The 19512-nt window shown below is 41.1% G+C and overlaps 1 protein-coding gene across 3 annotated transcripts in view; it reads left to right on the top strand.

Annotated features, from left to right (window-relative positions):
• LOC308597652 (uncharacterized protein) overlaps window positions 1–19109 on the top strand; it is a 47274-nt gene extending 28165 nt beyond the window's left edge. For 2 of the 3 annotated variants that reach the window (XM_081213567.1, XM_081213565.1), the window contains 5 exons: window positions 9470–9659; window positions 10752–10879; window positions 13052–13168; window positions 15607–15717; window positions 18597–19109. In XM_081213567.1, the coding sequence (XP_081069693.1) occupies window positions 9470–9659; window positions 10752–10879; window positions 13052–13168; window positions 15607–15717; window positions 18597–18717 (667 nt within the window). In that variant the 3' untranslated portion in view covers window positions 18718–19109. Of the gene's footprint in view, window positions 1–9469; window positions 9660–10751; window positions 10880–13051; window positions 13169–15606; window positions 15718–16643; window positions 17357–18596 lie in introns of those variants that run through there. The other variant, XM_081213566.1, reaches the window with a different exon arrangement.
• Window positions 19110–19512: the final 403 nt, after the last annotated feature.

The following is a 19512-nucleotide window of genomic DNA, read 5'->3' as shown; positions in this document are numbered from 1 at the left end:
ACAATGTTGCATTATTGAGGGCTGGTGCCTTAAATTAGCACAAACTTTCAGTTGCAAAAGTAACCGCTTTTTACATTTTGTTTTGAGCTATTCCTTGGAAATAGTCATTCGGCCAATTCAATGCCAAATTATTAAAGCTGAAAGTATGTACAAGGTCTTGGGGTTCTGAACCTATATTTAGTTATAAAAATGAAAAGGACAGGATTTCATTTTTTTAGAATTCACGCTAACTTCTCAGGTACAGTTTTCATTTGGTTGTGTGTTTGCCTAGAAAGTTTTAGTCAATAAATACTGTCTGTCTCAGTCTGGCTACGACTCATATACAGCAGGTGCCTGCCCAGGGCAACAAAAAGTTTAGTGGATAATGTTTTAAAATTAATTTTACCCCTGTGATGAATTTTATCCAAGGTGTGCTAACAAGACAAATGAAGACAATAAACTTATTAAAAGGCATGTAATATCAAGGGAAATGAATACAATGCAAAACCATTGTTAACAGATGGTAGCCACCGTCTGTCAAAGCTTTGCTTATTTCTTTCTCTTTTCAGCCTCTGTTCATTTTGCCAGTTTTAAGCCAGTCAGGACCTATGTTCTGTAATTACAATTTTCTTACAATCCCTTTTACTTTATGCCTCACCCTGTGCTGTCTTGGAACTTTAAAGAGATTGTGTCATAAATATTTCCCTTAGTATTAACCTCTGGCCTTCAAATCATACCTACGCCTATATTTGTCATCATATGAGTCCTATTCAGGTGTTCTTCAAAATCATGTTGGCAAAGTCACGGTGGGAGAATTCTGTTTCCAGTTACTTGGCAGTGCTGCATGTGTAATTGGGTCCATGGATTACAGGATTTATGTTATCGTCTATGGCATCCAAAAATAGAAACATTTAGTATTTGCAAGAAGGTCCAACTCCCAGCAGGTTCAGTAACAAATCAATAAGAACTAAACCCACCCTATACCGTGAAATCTGGAAGGTAAGACATGCTAAGGCTGGACTATTAGGCTATTGTATATATGTGCATAAATAAACAAATATGGGTTGTGGGCCCATCCCTCCTTCTCCACGTAATTCTAGCTTGTTTGTATTTCATTATATCTTAGGTACATAGTAGTTTTTTCATAGTGGTTAGAAACAAAACCATCATTATACACAGTCTGTAAAGATCTGGCTGCTCCAATTATTTGTTGTATGAGATCATGCCCACATATACTTCTGCATTAGAAAAAACCAAAACCCCATTTCTTTCCATTAAGAGGCATCTTAATTTAGATGGGTCATTCTACTTAGGTGGTTCATTCTGCTTAATATGTATGAAGTATCTGAATCCAAGAGGTTCTTTTGTTGTTGAAGCCTTTGGACTTGATGTTCCAGGCTGTTTATTTGAGAGTCTGTACAGGACTGTCTGAAAATTGCTTTTTGTACTTCTCTGTCTAATCTGTATTGATTTGCTCTAATTCCTTCAATATTTTCAGAATGGTGGCTCTTTTTTCCACTTTGGATAATTTATGCTTAAAGAATTGTATTTTATTATTTCCTGTGAGTAACAGTTCCTATTTTTAAAAGCCTACTCATTGCAACTGATAGCAAAGACAACAACAAAACAAAATACGGGAGGTTTATCTTTTTAAATTAAAGAAGAAGGTATTTCAAAACTGAGGAATGGGAGCTTTCATCCCAATGCAAATAGCAGCTCTAGAAGAGTGATTTTCATCAGGACCACAGCAGGGGAGGAAAAGATTAAATGCTCCATCAATGCCTGCTACAATTTTGATAATTATAAACCCCCCAGCAACTACTATATTCATTTTTAAAATGCACATTAAATGTAAAGATGTTTTGAATATGTTATGTCTAGTTCAAGCTGTAGCGATGGGGGACAGGACTAGCCAGGTTTTTGCCCCAGGTAAAGCCTCCAGAGGGGTGCCATTAAGGCTCCCAGCCTGTGTATGTGTGTACACAGATGTGCAAGGGAGGTCTTTGACCTATGTGAAACAAAGCCTAGTTTCACCTCTGTTCAATCATTACTTTGCACAGGGCTTTCCCCCTCAGCAGGAACTCACTGGAACTCAGTTCCGGCACTATAAGAGAACAAGGTAGGCGTTCATGGTGAGTTCCGGCACCTCTTTTTCTAGAAAAACAGCACTGACTTTGCCATTTAAGCCATTGTGCCAGTAGTCAGAGGGTCAGGCAACCAGAACCCCAGGGCCCAATGTTAGGGAAGACACTGTTCCCTTCTAATACTGTAGCACCTGACTTCAGACCTAACATGGCACCAGCAGCTACGTGAAGTGACATAGAGCCAAAACGAGTTTTCCTTTATATCTCCAGCGTCAGATTTACATGAATATAATCTGTTGAGAAGTTACTTTTGAATTGTCATGGCTGTAAAATTAGAACAGAACAAGACACAAAATACCTTATTTTAAGTGGCTTAATCAGTATTGGCTCCTTGCCTTGATTGTTAAAAAGATGCTCTCATACGATGACTGATTTCAACAAGGGCTTCTTTCCCCATCATAATTTGACTGTTCTTTTTATTGCAAAATTTCAGAGCATGGCAGAGTGCGATGATTCTTCTTGCTGATGTGTTTACACATGGCAGATGCACTTTAATGATATGGAATACTCCAGCTGAGTGCAATAAAAGCATACGATGAATTTGTGTTTCAGCACAGAGTGCAAGTATGACTGCGAAGACATCTGCGATAATGCAGGAAAATATAACAGAGCCGCTTAAGACATGGCAGGAGCAACACAGCCAGGAGCTACTGATAAATAAATCAGAATGTCGCCTGCCTGATTTGCTGTCGCACATTTGTTTTTCTTATTGTTTTCCCAGAGTTTCCTTAGGTTTTCACTTTATGAAAAACATTTTTAACTTCCTTTGTGGGTACAGCCTACATGGATTTCTCTCTGGTGTAAAGCTGGTTCATACTTTGGGCCCTTCCAGGAAGTTGTTTATTGCAGGATCTCCCACAAATAGATTTTTTTTTTAAAAAAAGTAGCCACACAGTCTTGTTGGCATCAAAATGTCAGGCTGTATTCTCCCCCCACCCATTTAATCTGGCTTTAACCTCTCGGAGGTAAATCTAATAAAAATATATTTTAAAAACCCTGTTGACAACCAATCACTTGCAATATTTCAGTTTGCAAATTAAGCCCCATCTGGAAGCGTTATTTCAGCATATCTGAATTGCTTAACTGCACATGTTCTCACATTAATCTACCACTTTTAACAGAACCCACAGTCTGTCACCTGAGGGCCAAGCTAGACAATATGTAAAATGTGTGAATGCATTTTATGTATCTGGTTTTTAAAGTAAATAAACAGCAACTACTCAGAATTAGAACTATGATATGTTGGAAGGGGTGGGTTAGTCCTTTACCTGTGCATGTTGATTTTAGTAAAAATGGCCCCCTCCCAAAGTTGTTATTCAACCAGAGAGAGAAGCTGCCATTGGCACTTTGTAGGATGTTGATTGGGACGCAGTTTTCCCCATATGCTCCATGATTTAATATATCTGTTCTGAAGTTCATGGCGCTGCACACGTAACAAATATGTCACACAAGCTATTTACTGTTAGGGAACTTAACTGTCTCAGTTCTGCCCAGCTTATACCATGCTGCCTGCCTCTAGCTTCAAATGAGATTTTCAGGGTTTTATTGTTCAGTTTCTGTTAATTGGTTCTCGTGGGAAACTTGCAGATTCTAGCTTCACCAATTAACTCAAGCTGGTGTCAATTTACTCTTGGCAGAAAGCCCAGGTCTGCTTGACCTAGAAACTACTCACTCTGATTGGTTAACGAGCAGCACTCAACTCTGTTATCTAGGGATTGCTAGCACAGTGTGGTGTGAGGTGTGTTAGGAGTTAGAAGTGCTGTGTATGGTTTTGAGAGAGAGAAAGAGAGGATTTATTTTGCTTTTATTTGTATGCAGAAACTCTGCTGGTTTTATTTTTCCTTTAATAAATCCTGTAAATAGTTATTCTGAGTCTAGCTGACTAGTCATTACTGCCGCAACTAGCTTCTTCGCTGTGCAGGAAAACTCTGCTACGTTTGGGCTAAAGCCAATAGGGCTATGCCTGACACTCCAAAGTTTCCATGAGGTTATGGGCATTGTGCTGCCAGCCTGAGTTGCGGTGGTGTCAGCATCAACGGCGTTGGTTCCAGTAGTTCCAGAAGTTGTTGTTCTCTGGCTGGTTCCTGACCGTGGTGAGCTGGTGACGCAGCGGACACAAGGACAACAGCTGCAGCGTGTGAGTGCTGGGTGCTGTGGTTCCTGTTTTCTCTCTCGGTGGTCGTGAGTAGCTGGTTCCGGGTTCCAGGGACATCGCTCTCAAGATGGCCTCACAACCAGTTCAGATGGCTTTTGAGCGTCTGAATGACTCCAATTACTTGCTGTGGTCGGAACGCATGCAGGCAGTGCTGCAGAGGGATCGTCTCTGGCAAGTGGTGAGTAAGTTTCCTACGAAGCCTGATGATGAAGACCTCGATAAAGACCAAAGAGCAAGGGCCACAATTGTCTTGGGGCTGGAAGATTCCCAGTTGCCGTATGTGAGGGGAATCAAGACAGCTAGAGGTGTGTGGCAAGCACTTAAAGAACTCCATGTGCGTGAGACAGCGGTTTCCAAGCTGTTCATTCGCAAGGCATTGTACAAGGCAATGTTACAGCCTGGGGTTACAATGCAAGAACACCTACACAGTTTACAGTTAAAGTTTGCCGCGCTACAGGAAAGAGACTGTGCACTAGACCAGCAGGAGAAGGTGGCTATTATTTTGAGTTCTCTCCCGGAAAGCTGGGACAATTTAGTTTTGTCTCTAGAAGGCATACAGGAGCGTGATTTATCAGTCGGTTACGTTACTGGGCGTTTGATTGAAGAATGGCAGAAGAGGCAAGAAAGGTCGTTGGCTGCAGAGACTTCTACTGGCGGGCGGTTTGGAAGGAGTTCTTATGCCATGCCAGAGGTGAAGCAAAAGCAGCGTACCGGTGAGGAGTCAGCGTTTGCTGTTAGGCGTTGTTTCCGATGTGGGTCTTCAGCGCATCTAAAACGACAATGTCCGGAGTTGGTCAAGTCTCAGTTGCCGGTGCAGGAGCAGAGACGAGATCAGCAGCAGCGTAAAAAGAAATTCTTCAAACGAAAACAGTCGGCTCAGCTGGTGACCGGCGAGGTCAAGATTGCTGATGAGAAACAAGCGGTCTGGGTGGTCGATTCGGGAGCGTCTCGCCACATCGTGAACTCAGATGACTTGTTTGTTTCCAAGAACTCAGCACAGCGCAGCCAGGTGGCTCTAGCAGACGGAAGTACTTCCGAAGTGATTTCGGGGGGTGCAGTTTTTGTTCCTTGTCTTCGTGAATGCCTGCAAAATGTACTTTGTGTGCCATCATTAAGGAGCAATCTGATGTCTGTAGATTGTTTGCTAAAAGCTGGGTTTAAAGTGCATTTTGAAGGAGACAGTTGCATTATTAAGAAGGCTGGTGAGATTTTAGGCACTGCTAAGTCAGAGGGAGGCTTGTTTTGGCTTAAAGCAGGATCTCAAGTTGCAGCAGTAGTCAGTAAATCTCAGCCTGCAGTGAATAACAAAGCTATACATGACAACTGTGTTCACTTATTGCATAGGAAAATGGGGCATGCTTGCTGGAAAAGTGTACTAAAAATGTCTGAATTGGCTGATGGGGGTAATTTAAAGAGTTGTAACAAGTACCTTGATTGTAATGTCTGTAAAAAGGTTAAAACCCACAGAGTCTCTTACCCCAGAAGTGACAGAGTTAGTGAGTCACCGCTACAGCTGGTTCACATGGACGTAATTGGTCCATTTGCTGTAAGCAGGGGTGGATCGCGTTTTTCACTAACAATTGTGGATGACGCCACGCGTTATTCTTGGGTTTTTCCCATGAAGAATAAGGGTGACGTGTTCACTAAGTTTAAAGGCTGGGTGGCATCTGTGGAAAGATTTCTGTCCATTAAACTCAAAAGGATTCAGACGGACAGAGGTGGCGAATTTATGTCAAATGCTTTTAAAGATTGGTTACAAAAGCGTGGCATTGGGCATAGGAAAACGAACGTTTTTTCTCCAGAGGAGAATGGCGTTGCAGAGCGAAAAAACAGATCTTTACAAGATATGATGTTTGCCATGCTTGATGATGCTGATTTACCCATGTCTTATTGGGGGGAGAGCATGCTCACCGCGTGTTATCTCCAAAATAGGCTCTTTCATCAAACAATAGGTACAACCCCGTACTTTAAATTGTTTCAGAAAAAACCCAAAATTGACCACTTGCATGTGTTTGGATCAAAAGCCTGGGTATTAATTCCGAAACAAATGAGAAAGAAGGGAGATCCTAAGACCAAACAGCTAGTGTTTGTGGGTTACCAGGAGCTGGGAAAAGGTTTCCGCTTTGCTGAAGGGACAAATGGCATTGTGATCTCCAGGAATGCCAGTTTTTGTGAACATAGTGGCTGGGAGAGACTACATGCCAATACTGAGGTTTGGTTTGAACCTTCCCAGGAGCTTCATGACTCTGAAGGTAGACACAGAGAATCAGAGTCTGAGGGGGAGGAAAGTTCAGATAAGAGCTCTCAAGTTAGCCAAAGACCAGTTGCTAAGCAACAAAAGAGAGGTCATAGTTCTGAGGAGGAAAGTGGGTCAGAAGAAAAATTTTCTCCCAGAAGATCTAAAAGACAAAACAAAGGAGTGCCTCCGGTGCGTTTTTCTCCTGATACTGCAAATGTGTTTAGTGTAAGTGCAGAACCCAAGAGTTTTCAGGAGGTGTTAAAGTTACCAAAAGAGGAGGCAGAGCGCTGGAAACAGGCAATGGAGGAAGAGATGTCCTCTCTGAATGAGCACAAGGTTTTTACACCAGTAGCAGCGCCTGAGGGGGCAAAGATTGTAGGCTGCAGGTGGGTGTACAAACTTAAACCTCTGGTGACAGGAGAGTACAAATACAAAGCTCGTTTAGTTGCTCAAGGATATTCTCAGAGGCCTGGAAAAGATTATGACGAGACTTTTTCGCCTACTGCTAAGGGGGACAGTGTAAGGCTGATTTTAACGCTTGGAGCAAAGAGAAAACTCCTGTTAAACCATTTTGATATCCAGACTGCATATTTGCATGCATCAATATCAGAAGACCTGTATCTAGCCGAACCGCCTGGTTATGAGACAGGTTCCAATAGAGTGTTGAAATTAAACAAAGCTCTATACGGTCTCAAACAGGCTGCAAGATCTTGGAACAAATGCTTCCATGAGGCCTTAGTGTCATTTGGTTTTAAGCAGAGTACAGCTGACAATTGTGTTTATGTACGTGGTACAGGCAGTGATCAAGAGTTTTGTCTGATTTATGTAGATGATGTTTTGTATGCCTGCAAAACAGATAAACAAACTAAAAGGTTTGCCAAGCAATTGTCCAGTAAGTTCAAAGTGAAAGACTTAGGTCCGGTTAGGACATATCTAGGGTTGGAAGTGTGCTGGGCCCAAGATGGCAGCTGCCTAATTAGTCAGCAGAACAAAGTTAAACAACTACTGACTACATACAGGATGCAGGATTGCAAAGGGGCAGCGGTGCCTATGGATCCAGGTTTCATAAAAACACTCCATATAGATGAGAGTCCTGAATTTGAACATCCTGATGTATATCACTCTGTAATTGGAAGTTTATTGTATATAGCACAGTGGTCCAGACCTGATATTAGCTACGCTGTGGGCATATTAAGTAGATTGGTCTCAAAACCCACACTAAATGCCTGGAAAGGGGTAAAACAAGTTCTGAGGTATCTCAAGCAGACAATCGGCTATATGTTACAATTAAATTCTTCCGAGGACGAAATGTTGAGTTGCTACTGTGATAGTGACTGGGGAAATTTGCCAGATAGAAAATCTGTCACAGGACTAGTCATAATGGTCGGTGGAGCTTTAATCAGCTGGCGGTCACGCAAGCAAGACGTTGTAAGTGTGTCATCAACGGAATCAGAGTATGCCGCATTGAGTGAATTGTGCAACGAGGTGATTTATTTCAAGCATTTGATGGCAGATTTAAATGTGAATTGTGGAGAACCAGTACAAGTTTACATTGATAATCAAGCTTGTATAACCTTAAGTAAAACAGAGGGTTTCAAATCGCGTTCCAAACATATCTCTGTAAAATACCAAAATGTACGTTGCTGTGTACAAGACAATATAATCACCTGTACTTATGTGTCAAGTGAAGAAAATGTAGCAGATGTGTTAACTAAACCATTGGCAAAGGTAAAGAACAAGCGAATGTGCAAGGGTTTAGGTTTGCTGGAAAAATGATCTCCTACATAGGTGTATTTGATGTTAATTGTTCAGCAGAATCTGTGAGGGGGTGTTCAGTTTCTGTTAATTGGTTCTCGTGGGAAACTTGCAGATTCTAGCTTCACCAATTAACTCAAGCTGGTGTCAATTTACTCTTGGCAGAAAGCCCAGGTCTGCTTGACCTAGAAACTACTCACTCTGATTGGTTAACGAGCAGCACTCAACTCTGTTATCTAGGGATTGCTAGCACAGTGTGGTGTGAGGTGTGTTAGGAGTTAGAAGTGCTGTGTATGGTTTTGAGAGAGAGAAAGAGAGGATTTATTTTGCTTTTATTTGTATGCAGAAACTCTGCTGGTTTTATTTTTCCTTTAATAAATCCTGTAAATAGTTATTCTGAGTCTAGCTGACTAGTCATTACTGCCGCAACTAGCTTCTTCGCTGTGCAGGAAAACTCTGCTACGTTTGGGCTAAAGCCAATAGGGCTATGCCTGACACTCCAAAGTTTCCATGATTTATATATAATGGTGTTTGGCAAGTCAATGAATTCTGGTGAAAATCTTCCTTGTAAAAAAAATTGTCTCTGTGTTGGTCCAGTTATTGTGATGCCTCAGCCTGGGGAAAAAGGTGTCACAGTTGTAATATTAGGGTGCAAACCTTATTGAAAATGGTGAGACTTCTAAGTAAATATGAAGCTGATATCTCTGATAATCAGTATTCTTGTTGATAAAGGTCTAAGTTAACGAAGTGTATTATAATTGGAATTTCATTATTTTTACTAATAATAAATGGAGGAAAAATATACTAAACATATAACATAAGCCTTCTATATTGTATATTTAATAGCATACGATGCCTCATACTTTTATGGCATCAAAAAAGTAATAGCTGGTGTTGCTGATCTTGGTGTGAACAGAGGGTTATTCTTTTTATAGCACTTCCAATTTGTGAAATTGCACAAATGAACCTATTTAGAGCATTTGAGATACAATTTCATTAGTAGTTTTATCATCTACTTCCTTAAGCTGTTTCATATTGGAGTTGTGGAATCAATACAGTTATGATACCCATATGCATCCTTATTTTTTAAAATATATAAACATTTTGGACAAGTTTATGAAACAGTGGTGGTTTAATGATCATTGAACTGATAATATTAGAAAACCATGTTACTTTTCTCTATCGTGTCTTTTCTAGCCTTAAGAAGCTGGAAATATTTGGATGCCATGCTCTTACTGACAAATGCTTGAGATCCGTGGCTGTGAAGTGTCCAGATCTAGAGGTGCTGAACATTGGCAGAATTCACAAGATTACTGAGGAGTGCTTGGCGAAAGTCATAAGCTCTATGAAAAAGCTAACTAGTGTTAACCTTACGGGGCTCAATATGGTAAGCAGGTAGTTCCCCCACCCCCTTGTTCCCCTGTCTTCATTTGTGTGGAATAAATTGTTATGTGTGGGCAAAAGAAAGACATGAATCACGGGTATTCATGAATTCAAGGCTCACATGTACAGGTTACAAGTTCTTACTGGAAATCTGAAATCCCACTTAGCACTTTTCAAAAAGTTCTAGTTTTCAGTGTTTTGAAGTTAGGTTAGAAAATGGTGATAGCAAGGTGGGCGGAGACTTCTAAACCAGAGGGTGAGTTAAAAAAACAAATGGGCCACAAATGGGATATAACAGTTTTCATTGGAATTATGCTTGTGACTATATTCAGCAGTGACTGAAATTTGCTTGTGGCAAACTGTGAATGGTTTAAATCAAAGTTTGCCACCACAAGTTGAGTTAATTCCAGCACAACGCTGATTTATTATTAAATACAGCATATTGTCCAACTGTGATATAGCATCAACCATGTTCATGCGCATGGAGTGCAAATTAGGCTAATTGCATTTAACTTGCCTGCTGACGGATGAAGTATTTCAGCATGAGGACTCCGTCTGTTGAAGAAACTACAGAGGGAAGATAGATGTGGTGGTTTATTATAATTATTACTATAATGCAAAAGTCATGTTGATATATATATATATATTTCATGTTGTCTGTGATTATGTCAGAACTGCGGAGGAGAAAAACAGCAGTGAGCTATATAAAAGTTTATTGCCATATGACTGTGCATTCTCAGTACAGTATTTGTTTTCTTAACAGCTGCTATTTTGCCATCTTATGCGAGTACGTTTTTTGAGTAGGTGGTTTTTATTTCACAGCAGAACAAATCTTGCAGCAACTCAGGAAAAGTGCCTCTTGTTTTGCATAGGACTGCGGTGGTTGATAAGACTGTCACAACTAGCGTAGCCAACTGGCCAGTCTGCTGGCCTGTGACTATTACATATATATTGATGCATTCCTTCCTTTTCAATTGGTTGAAACTGCAATAGAGAGGCCTGCATGACAGTGGCAATAAGATTGTAGAGCTGCACTAGATGAAGAGTGCTACCCAAATTGTTGTGTTTCCTTTTTCTCTCTCCTGTTGGGCTGCAGGTGAGGGATTGTGTTGTACATTTAATTGTGAAGAAATGTCCTAAACTGGAAAGTTTGGTTCTCAGTTCATGCTCCCAAGTAACTGATATAAGCCTTTTAGAAATCAGCATTGGCTTACCAACAATCAGGTATGTTTGAAGACTAGCTATTGTAAATGCATTTGTTATTCAATGGTGCAAGCAATCTTTCAACTCTAGACTTAAAGGTCTTACAGGCCACCAGCACACCAGACTTAATCGTCTAATGAAGAACCCTTTTATAATACTTTGGGGCTCCAGACCTCTCCTGCAAAGTCCTGCCCTGGCCTCATCGTTATTGTTCTCAGGTGTTTTAAATCACACTGTCATTTTTTAACCCTTTGGGTGATGTGGTGTTCCTGCTTACAGGAGCATGGCATGATTCAGTGTTTGTGGTGGATGCCATGTACGCGCAAAACGCAATCGTAAAATAAAAATATTCATTTTACAGAGAAGCATGCAATTCTGTAGTAGCCAAACAAAACACTGCACATTTGGTACCTCATTACATGACACTTGGAAATGCATGGCAATATACAATTATTAATGATTTTAAAAAGTAGTTCAGGGCATCTTAGATTCTAAATGTTAGCTTTTGAAAAGGAAATCTCATTATAGTGTTCAAGTTGGAGTGCTACTTGAGAGTGAAATCTGCACTGCAGTTAGGGTTCCCAGCATTATTTAATGTCCCATGATACAATTTTAAACATATAGTGTAGCAGGGGCCTAACAAGGGAAATTTGTGTGAGAGATTGGGATGGAGCATATGATAATAAAACCCATTCTCAGTGGGGGCATTACACCATTCCTCAACTGACTTTGGTGAAAGGTGATTCCCCAATAATGGCAGTCTTTGGAAAGCCCAGAGACAGTGATTGGTGTGTGTAGAATGACTTTTAAAGGAACCATTTATCTTGCTTCTAAAACAGAGTTAGTCAGTTATTTGAGTAGCATGGAATTTTGTCAGCATTATTACCACTTAATCCTTGAAAGATTGGCTTTTTCCTGGCTGACGACCAGTTGTATTCTTAGATTGCCTTGAATTTCATGAGTTCATGGTGATAAGTTTGAAGGGTGGATAAAACTGGCTTGTACTCATAGTTCATTGTTTTATTTTATGCAGTGCTCTTATTTGATAACTCATTCAATATATTTATTTGGACTGAAGACACACCATCATAAGTATTTTATGCATCATCTCCTAATTGGTTAATTAGTTGTCCAACATACCATGTGGCAGAGATAAAGTAGAAAGCTTTTCTAAAATCATTATGGATTATTTACAAGACGCTTTACAGCAGAGTGTTTTATTACAGCTTTATAATTTTACCTTGCGATATGAAATTGTTTAAATTAATACTGCAGACAAGAGAATCAAAAGCCAAGTTTGGAGATTTGCTTGTTCAATGACCACAAATGAAACAAATGTACTTTAATTTAACTTAATAATATTTATACCCTGCCCCTCTGGCTGGGCCTCCCCAGCCACTCTGGGCGGCTTCCAAAAGAATATTAAAATACTATAATACATCAAACATTAAAAGCTTCCCGAAACAGGGCTGCCTTCAGATATCTTCTAAAAGCCTGGTAGTTGTTGTTCTCTTTGACATCTGGTGGGAGGGTGTTCCACAGGGAAGGCGCCACTACCGAGAAGGCCCTCTGCCTGGTTCCCTGTAACTTGGCTTCTCGCAGTGAGGGAACCGCCAGAAGGCCCTCGGTGCTGGACCTCAGTGTCCGGGTAGAACGATGGGGGTGGAGACGCTCCTTCAGATATACTGGACCAAGGCCGTTTAGGGCTTTAAAGGTCAGCACCAACACTTTGAATTGTGCTCGGAAACGTACTTTGTCTTTTTCCCCATTTCCTTTTTGCAAGAAATGAGAGTTTCGTACTATAAAAATAATTTTCAGTGTTACAAGTGGTGACACAGGAAACATGAACTTGTGGATCTCCTCTTTGGTGAAATGTGTGAGCTCTGTGCACATCTGTGCAAATTCCTGCTTCTCATCTTACCTGGGAAGTGTTAAAAGGGGAGCTCAAGTTATTCCTCTGTAACCACTTATAAATATTGTCATGTAATGAGGTACCACACAATTGGTAAGGTGCACCCATCCCTATATGCGTACTTGCTAGTTTAGTCTGCTACGGGGTTGGATCATAAAAACCAACTATGTACTACATGGAGCTGCCGTAACTACTTTAAACACTTACCTCTGATCTACATAATCAGCTGATTGCTATATATGGATGCTGGTTTTTTCTTTCTTTTTTAAAAATTGCTGCAGGTACCTGGATGTTAGTGGCTGTAAAGAGGTCACTGACATTGGAGTTCAAGCTTTGGCGAGGAGCTGCCGGAAGCTTTCTTTCCTTGATTTAAGTTCCACTGCAACCAGCAAGAGAGGGTAGGGTGTTTGAGGACATTTTGCAAGTGACGTGTTCAAGGAAATATGCAATAAAAATGTAATCTGACCTTCAAACAGTAGCAGCCAGTAATTGTATGGTGGAACTGCCCTTCTGACACCCATGTTTCTGCAGCCTGCCTGGGGAATAAGGCAGGGCGGGACAGTTCAGCTCCAAAATTGTGGTTTGAACAGATTTATTTTCAGGCAAAATTTGGAGTTTCGCTATCTCCCTTTCAGGCTACGTACGTTGTGCTGCTGATCATATGGCTGTTGTAGAGCATAAAGACTATTTCTGATTAGTTTATTATCTACATTTAAAAAGGAGAGCGGTTTTTGTTGTTGCTAAAGTAACCTGGTGTGCACCAGTGGCTACTAAGCTGCAGTTGTTACCAGTAGGTGCAATTTGTAATCTCCCTTTTCATCATGACTGGATTTTCAGCCCCAGAAGCTGAGGATCTGTTAATTAAGATCCAGAGTGGAGAGTAGACAAAATAACCTAAGAGCTTTTCCCCGAACCCTTCAATTTGCCATTCTGATTTGCAGAGCATTAAGACTGTTTCCTAGGTAGCTATGGCAACAGCTATATAATTGTAAGTGCGTTATGTTCTTTAGATGCATTCTAGCACTGCTGGACTATCCGAGCTTCATCTGATTGGTCTGCTCTGTTTAACTTTTTGATTCCATTATTATCAGAAATGTTTCCAGCTGCTTCTCATGTAGCTATTTTTCTTCTATGAACTAAGTGGATTTAAATGTCACAGCACTGGAACATGTCCTCCTTGCAGTTATTCAGACTGCAGCACATTCAGCTAAATTGCTGTAATAATATTGATGGACTTTCTTGATTGCATAGCCCTCCACTCCCACTGGCTGCAAGCAGATCAGTATCTTGTTAGCAACAGGCTCTGAAATACTTGCATAATATTATTTTTATTAATTTATTAAATCTCATCTGTAAATCTCAGGATACAAAACCACACAAAATGCATAATAAAAAAGAACAAAAATAAACCAACAACCCCCTCTCCCCCCCCCCACCCAAGCTTCATCCTTGTTAAGTATATTGAAGCTGATGGTTAATGAATGTTTTGGACATTTCATCCAGAGATTGCCATGACACCTATGAAGGCCCTCATCGGGGCCTCTAGGCTAAGGCTCTCAGACCCTAAACTGGCCCTCCTGGAAAGAAAGCTATGAGGTGAAATGTGCAGGTGCCCTTCTAAACAATTTCTAAGCAATTTAGGTAAAATGAGCTGGTCTGGCTGTTCCCGTCTGCCAGTGTTTTTAAGCAAATGAGTTGAGTCAGAGCTAAGTGAGTTGTTTAGATACCAGACAGTAGAAATCCCTGGGGTCATAAGAGCTTCTATTTTCTGCTCCCCATTAGTATGCTTTCCCTGCTTCCATCTTATTTTTTTAGCAGACCTTGGAATCTCCATGATTTCCCTTCCCTTTTTCCTGGCAACCAGGATGTACTTTTCCTGTGGTGGTTTTGACTGAGATCAGGTACTCCTTGGAAGTTTTTGCAAATACTAGTACACAGTCAGTAAGTATGGGTGGATGTTAAAAGAGGACTTTCCCCAAATGGCAAGTGCAAAATGTGAAAACTTTGCAACAAGACTCAGGGATATCTCCTACTGTACATGAAATGATGTCCCTGCACTCATTAAGAAGTCACTGTAAGTTACGGTACAATGGTATGCATTGTTTACTTCAGAAATAAATCTCCTTAGGTTTAATGGGGAATAGTCCCTTGGAAACTGGGCACAAGAGGGCAGCTGAGCTTTTGGTTTAGGATTGGCATTAGGGAAAGCAGAGCACTTGTGACTTTAACAGCTGTATGTCTACAATCAGCACCAGCAGACTATAACTGACTTCCCATGATAAGAATGAGGTTCTTGAGGTGGTAGAAGCAGCAATGACTATGCTCTCTAATTCTGTGTTATACCATGCCCCCCATGGAAACTATTTTGTGACTGGCACCCACAACACTCTCCCAGAATTCAAAATGTACCAACTGGTCCGTAAAGGTTGGTAACCCTGGTGTAGAAGCTAACCTCTTGTATGTAACCTTCAGAAATGAACGACAAAATAAATACTTTATGGAGAAGCATGAAACAAAGTTAAGAAAATGTGAAATGTGGCTTCTCCTACAGCAAAGCCTTTCATTGCTGATTTAAGGAGTGCAAACGCATCACATCCTGTAGAATACATATACCCCAAAAATGTCTGAATCATCTTGCAAATAAGTAGCTGGTCTTGAAAGCATGAAATAGCTTTTCACCTAGTGCTGTGTCCATCAGGAATAGGTGACCTTTGATGGTTTAGAATGTGCTGTGTGCTTAATCCGAGAAGTGACTTCCTAGAGCAAAATTCCTTTTCAAATCTTACTTCAAAAGCAGAACTTAACTTGTAGCTTGTGTCTTGTTTATGGGCTTCAGGGTTTGCCTGTTGGCTAGCTTCTGCTTCAGGACTTTGGAATGTGTGAAGCTGAGTTTCTGCAAGAATATCTCCCTGGATGCAGTTGTGAAATTATGCAAAAATTGCAAAAGGTGAGTGTGACTTCCTCTAATACAATCCAGGTATTGATGATTTCATTGACTTAATAGTAAAGGGATCAACAATAAGACCCTGCTGGAACTAAATTACGAGGAAAGGTTTCAGTATTTGGAGAGTAGGATGGAGTATCCTGGAGGAGGGCATGGCTTGAATGGAGCAGAAAACCATTGCACTGTTTTATTATAGGTTCCATTTGTTTGCCATAATGGCCAAATGGAGCCTCCATGTGCAGAGACAGAATGAATACCAGTTGATGTGGGACATCAGATTCATGCCCCACTGGTCGCCAGAAATTGCTGTCAGAAACAGAATGCTAGATTTGATGATCTTTTGATCCATCTTTAGCTGTCATTTTCAATGACAATATGAGCAGGCGGTGGAGGTGTAATCCACCCCTAGGGCTTTGTGCCCCTTGATGTTCATGTAAGCAGGAACTCCATACAATTGGACTTCCCAGGCTGTGTATGGCCATATGTAGGGGCCCATTTCTTGCATTCCAAGGAATGTGAAGTTGCTGAGGGAGAGGCAAGGATCCAAAACAATGTTCAGTTTATTCAAACCTGCATTAGGAAGAATTCATGTGTGTGTGTGTGCAGATTTTAATGCCCTGTAGTTAAGATTAAAGACAGTGAGTGTGGTGTCATATTGCATTCCAGAGCAATTTGCATTCCAGACCTTTATTGTTTGTTTTATTTTGTAGTGTGAGTAACCTTAGTCTCCTTTGAGGTAAATGAATGGTGAAACCTCCATTAAACATTTCCTCATTTAACAAATTCTTTAGAGATACCGTAATGCTATCCTGCCTTTTTATTTTTCACTTGTTGCTGTTGTTTGGCTATTTGCTGGCTGGCTGGGGATCAGGACAATGTAGGTGGTTTTGATATTATTCAGTTGAAGAAATACCTCTTACTTTTTGTAGTGCTTCAAGTAAGTTTGTATTACCAGCAGAAGAAGAGCTGTTAGTGCAGAAGGAGACCTGGCAACAAGAATCAAGAATGACAATCAAATTTTAGTTTTCTTGTGGATAGAGTTTGACATCTCTCAAGGTGATAGCTTGAGAATTCCAAAAAGTGCTGGCAGTCTTCAAGCAGGAATAGTTTAGGCTCCTGTCACTGGATTTGCAAGGAGTTAGCACATTTGTTTCTCCAGAGATAGTGGGCTCGCTCTGTGAAGTAGGAAGCACCTTTTAAACATTTATGTTGTATGGGAAAAAAGAGAGCTTGCCTCCTCCCCTCTGCTTCCCTTTAGTTTTCTCTTTCCAAATTCATAACTGCCAAACTGGCTTCAAACTGTGTCTCTGCTGTCTCTCCCAGCTCTTGTCAGTTATTACCCAGTGAAGGCAGAATCCTAGTCCATCAGGAAAATATGCCCAGCTGTTAAGAACATAGAATGCTGCCTTATATCAAATCAGATCGTGCTCTCTAGATGTTTTGGGTACAACCTCCATCAGCTCCAGCCAGTGTAGCCAGTGATCAGGGCATAGCTGTCAACCGTCCCTTATTTGGTGGGAAACTCCCTTATCCCAGCACCGTGTCCCACTGCTGTCCCTTATTGATGATGTCCCTTAAATTTCCCGAGTTTCATGCTCGCCCGGCTCAGGAGGGAAGCAGTGGCTCGGGGTCCTCTGCCACGAGAGAGCGCGCACGCACAAGCTGCCACGCCTCAATCTCTCCCTTTTCCCCCTCAGGGGCATGCCATGAGGAGACAGGCGGTGGCGGGTGGGCAGGCAGCCCCTCTCTTGCGAGACTTCCGCTGTGCTGCCAGGGGAAGCCGGAGGCGGCGGCTGAGGAGGCGGCCTGAGGGAGGAGGAAGAGGAGGGGATGGGGAGGGACGCAGAAGGGCAGCACTTCAGTGGCCGCTGTGGCACCGCAACTGCCTCATGCCGGGCTTGCGGGCGAGAGTCTCTCTCCCTCGCCCCCCCTTGGAGGGGAGGGGCCGATGGAACTCCTCACGCCAGGACGACGGCAGCCCCGACGTGCTGCTTAGAGTATCCCCCAACCAGTGCAACATCTTAGTGTAGTGATTTCCCCCTCTGCATCCCTTTCATAACTCTATTTTTATAAATCATTTGTCCATCCATAGTTCAAATTTTTACTACAAGTTTTCTGTCAATCCCACCAATGTATGTAACTCTTTACAATAGCTTTTCAACTAAATTATAAACTTTCCCCATTCTTTATTAAAGAGGTCCTCTTCCTGGTTTCTAATTCTGCCTGTAAGCTTTGCCATCTCGACGTCGTTCATCAGTTTTGTCTGCCACTCTTCTTTGGTCGGAGTTGTAGACCCTTAGGATCATGTAGTCCAACTCCCTGCAAAACACAGTCAGTCGCAGCAAAAGCAGCAGGGCTCCATCAGTGCCGGATTTCTGTATGAACTAAGCAAAATCCCTTATTTTGGCTGCTGGTCCCTTATTTTCAAATCTGTAAGTTGACAGCTATGGACCAGGGATGATGGGAGTTGTAGTACAAAGCATCTAGAGGGCATCAGGTTGGAGAAAGGACATGTACACTGACCGGCTGCAGTTTTTCATAGGTCTTTTTCAGCTATACCTAGAGATGCTGAGGATTGAACCTGGACCTTTGGCATGAAAAGCCTGTGGTCTACTCATTCTGTCACCACCCCAACTAAAATAACCCCATTAACAGATAATAAAACACTATAAACTCCCAGAAAGTCAACAGCTACTTGGTAGAGACTTCAGTGGCGCACGTAACGCACGTTCATCCTACTATCTGCAGAGCATCTTACAGGAAAGGCCCTCTGGCGTTTTTTAAAAGGAAGCAACATATTTTCAGGGACTTATTCTGGGGCTGCCAGATGACTAGTAAAATAAATTAATGAACTATCTACAAATGTTGTTTTTTCTCCCCAGACTGAAGATACTTCATTTATATAGTTGCCACTTTGTGCCTGATCTGGACTCCATTAAAAGAATCAATAAAAACGTTGAAGTGCTGCATGACCTGGCAGCTACTAAATTGTCATCTGAATGAGGAACTTCACAAAAAACAATTTTGATTCAGCAAAGAGATATTATATTAGTTTTTCCTGCTCAGAGTTTTATTAAGAAGACGTACAAATTTATACTTGGGCAAGGTATAGAATCTACCTTTACTTAGCTTTAATCCAGATACTATCTCTGCTGCTACTGTATCTTCAATATCTGTGAAATAAGAGAGGAGAAACGTGTCTACTTTGCACAAGGCTGTTGCAAGAGTTAGTGTTTAACATAATTTGAAAAAGTACAATAAACAATAAGCATAAATTGTGCTTAAAGTGTTTAACTTAATTCATATTTTACTCTTTGTTTAAAAGTATGTGTAGAAGAAGTATGAGGAATGGAAAAGCTATCTAGACACATATGAGCCTGCCACATACTACAGAGGTCCTAAAAAAGGTAAAGGGACCCCTGACCATTAGGTCCAGTCGTGGCCGACTCTGGGGTTGTGACACTCATCTCGCTTTATTGGTACAGCTTCCGGGTCATGTGGCAAACGAGAGCAGCACATGGAAACACCGTTTACCTTCACGCCAGAGCGGTACCTATTTATCTACTTGCACTTTCTTCCAAACCGACATTTGGCTTCAACAAAGGAAAAGGCTTTCTCTGTTGATGCACTCAGATTTATATTATATTATATTATATTATATTATATTATATTATATTATATTATATTATATTATATTATATTATATTATATTATATTATATTATATTATATTATTAATATTTACACACACCCCCACACACACTCAACTTACTCTGGTTAATTTTTTAAAAAATAAATA

The sequence above is a fragment of the Podarcis bocagei genome (genome assembly GCF_964188305.1).
Source record: "Podarcis bocagei genome assembly, chromosome: 11".
NCBI classification, from domain to species: domain Eukaryota; kingdom Metazoa; phylum Chordata; class Lepidosauria; order Squamata; family Lacertidae; genus Podarcis; species Podarcis bocagei.
Note: the sequence above shows the minus strand (reverse complement) of the source record. Positions and strands in the feature narration are given on the sequence as shown.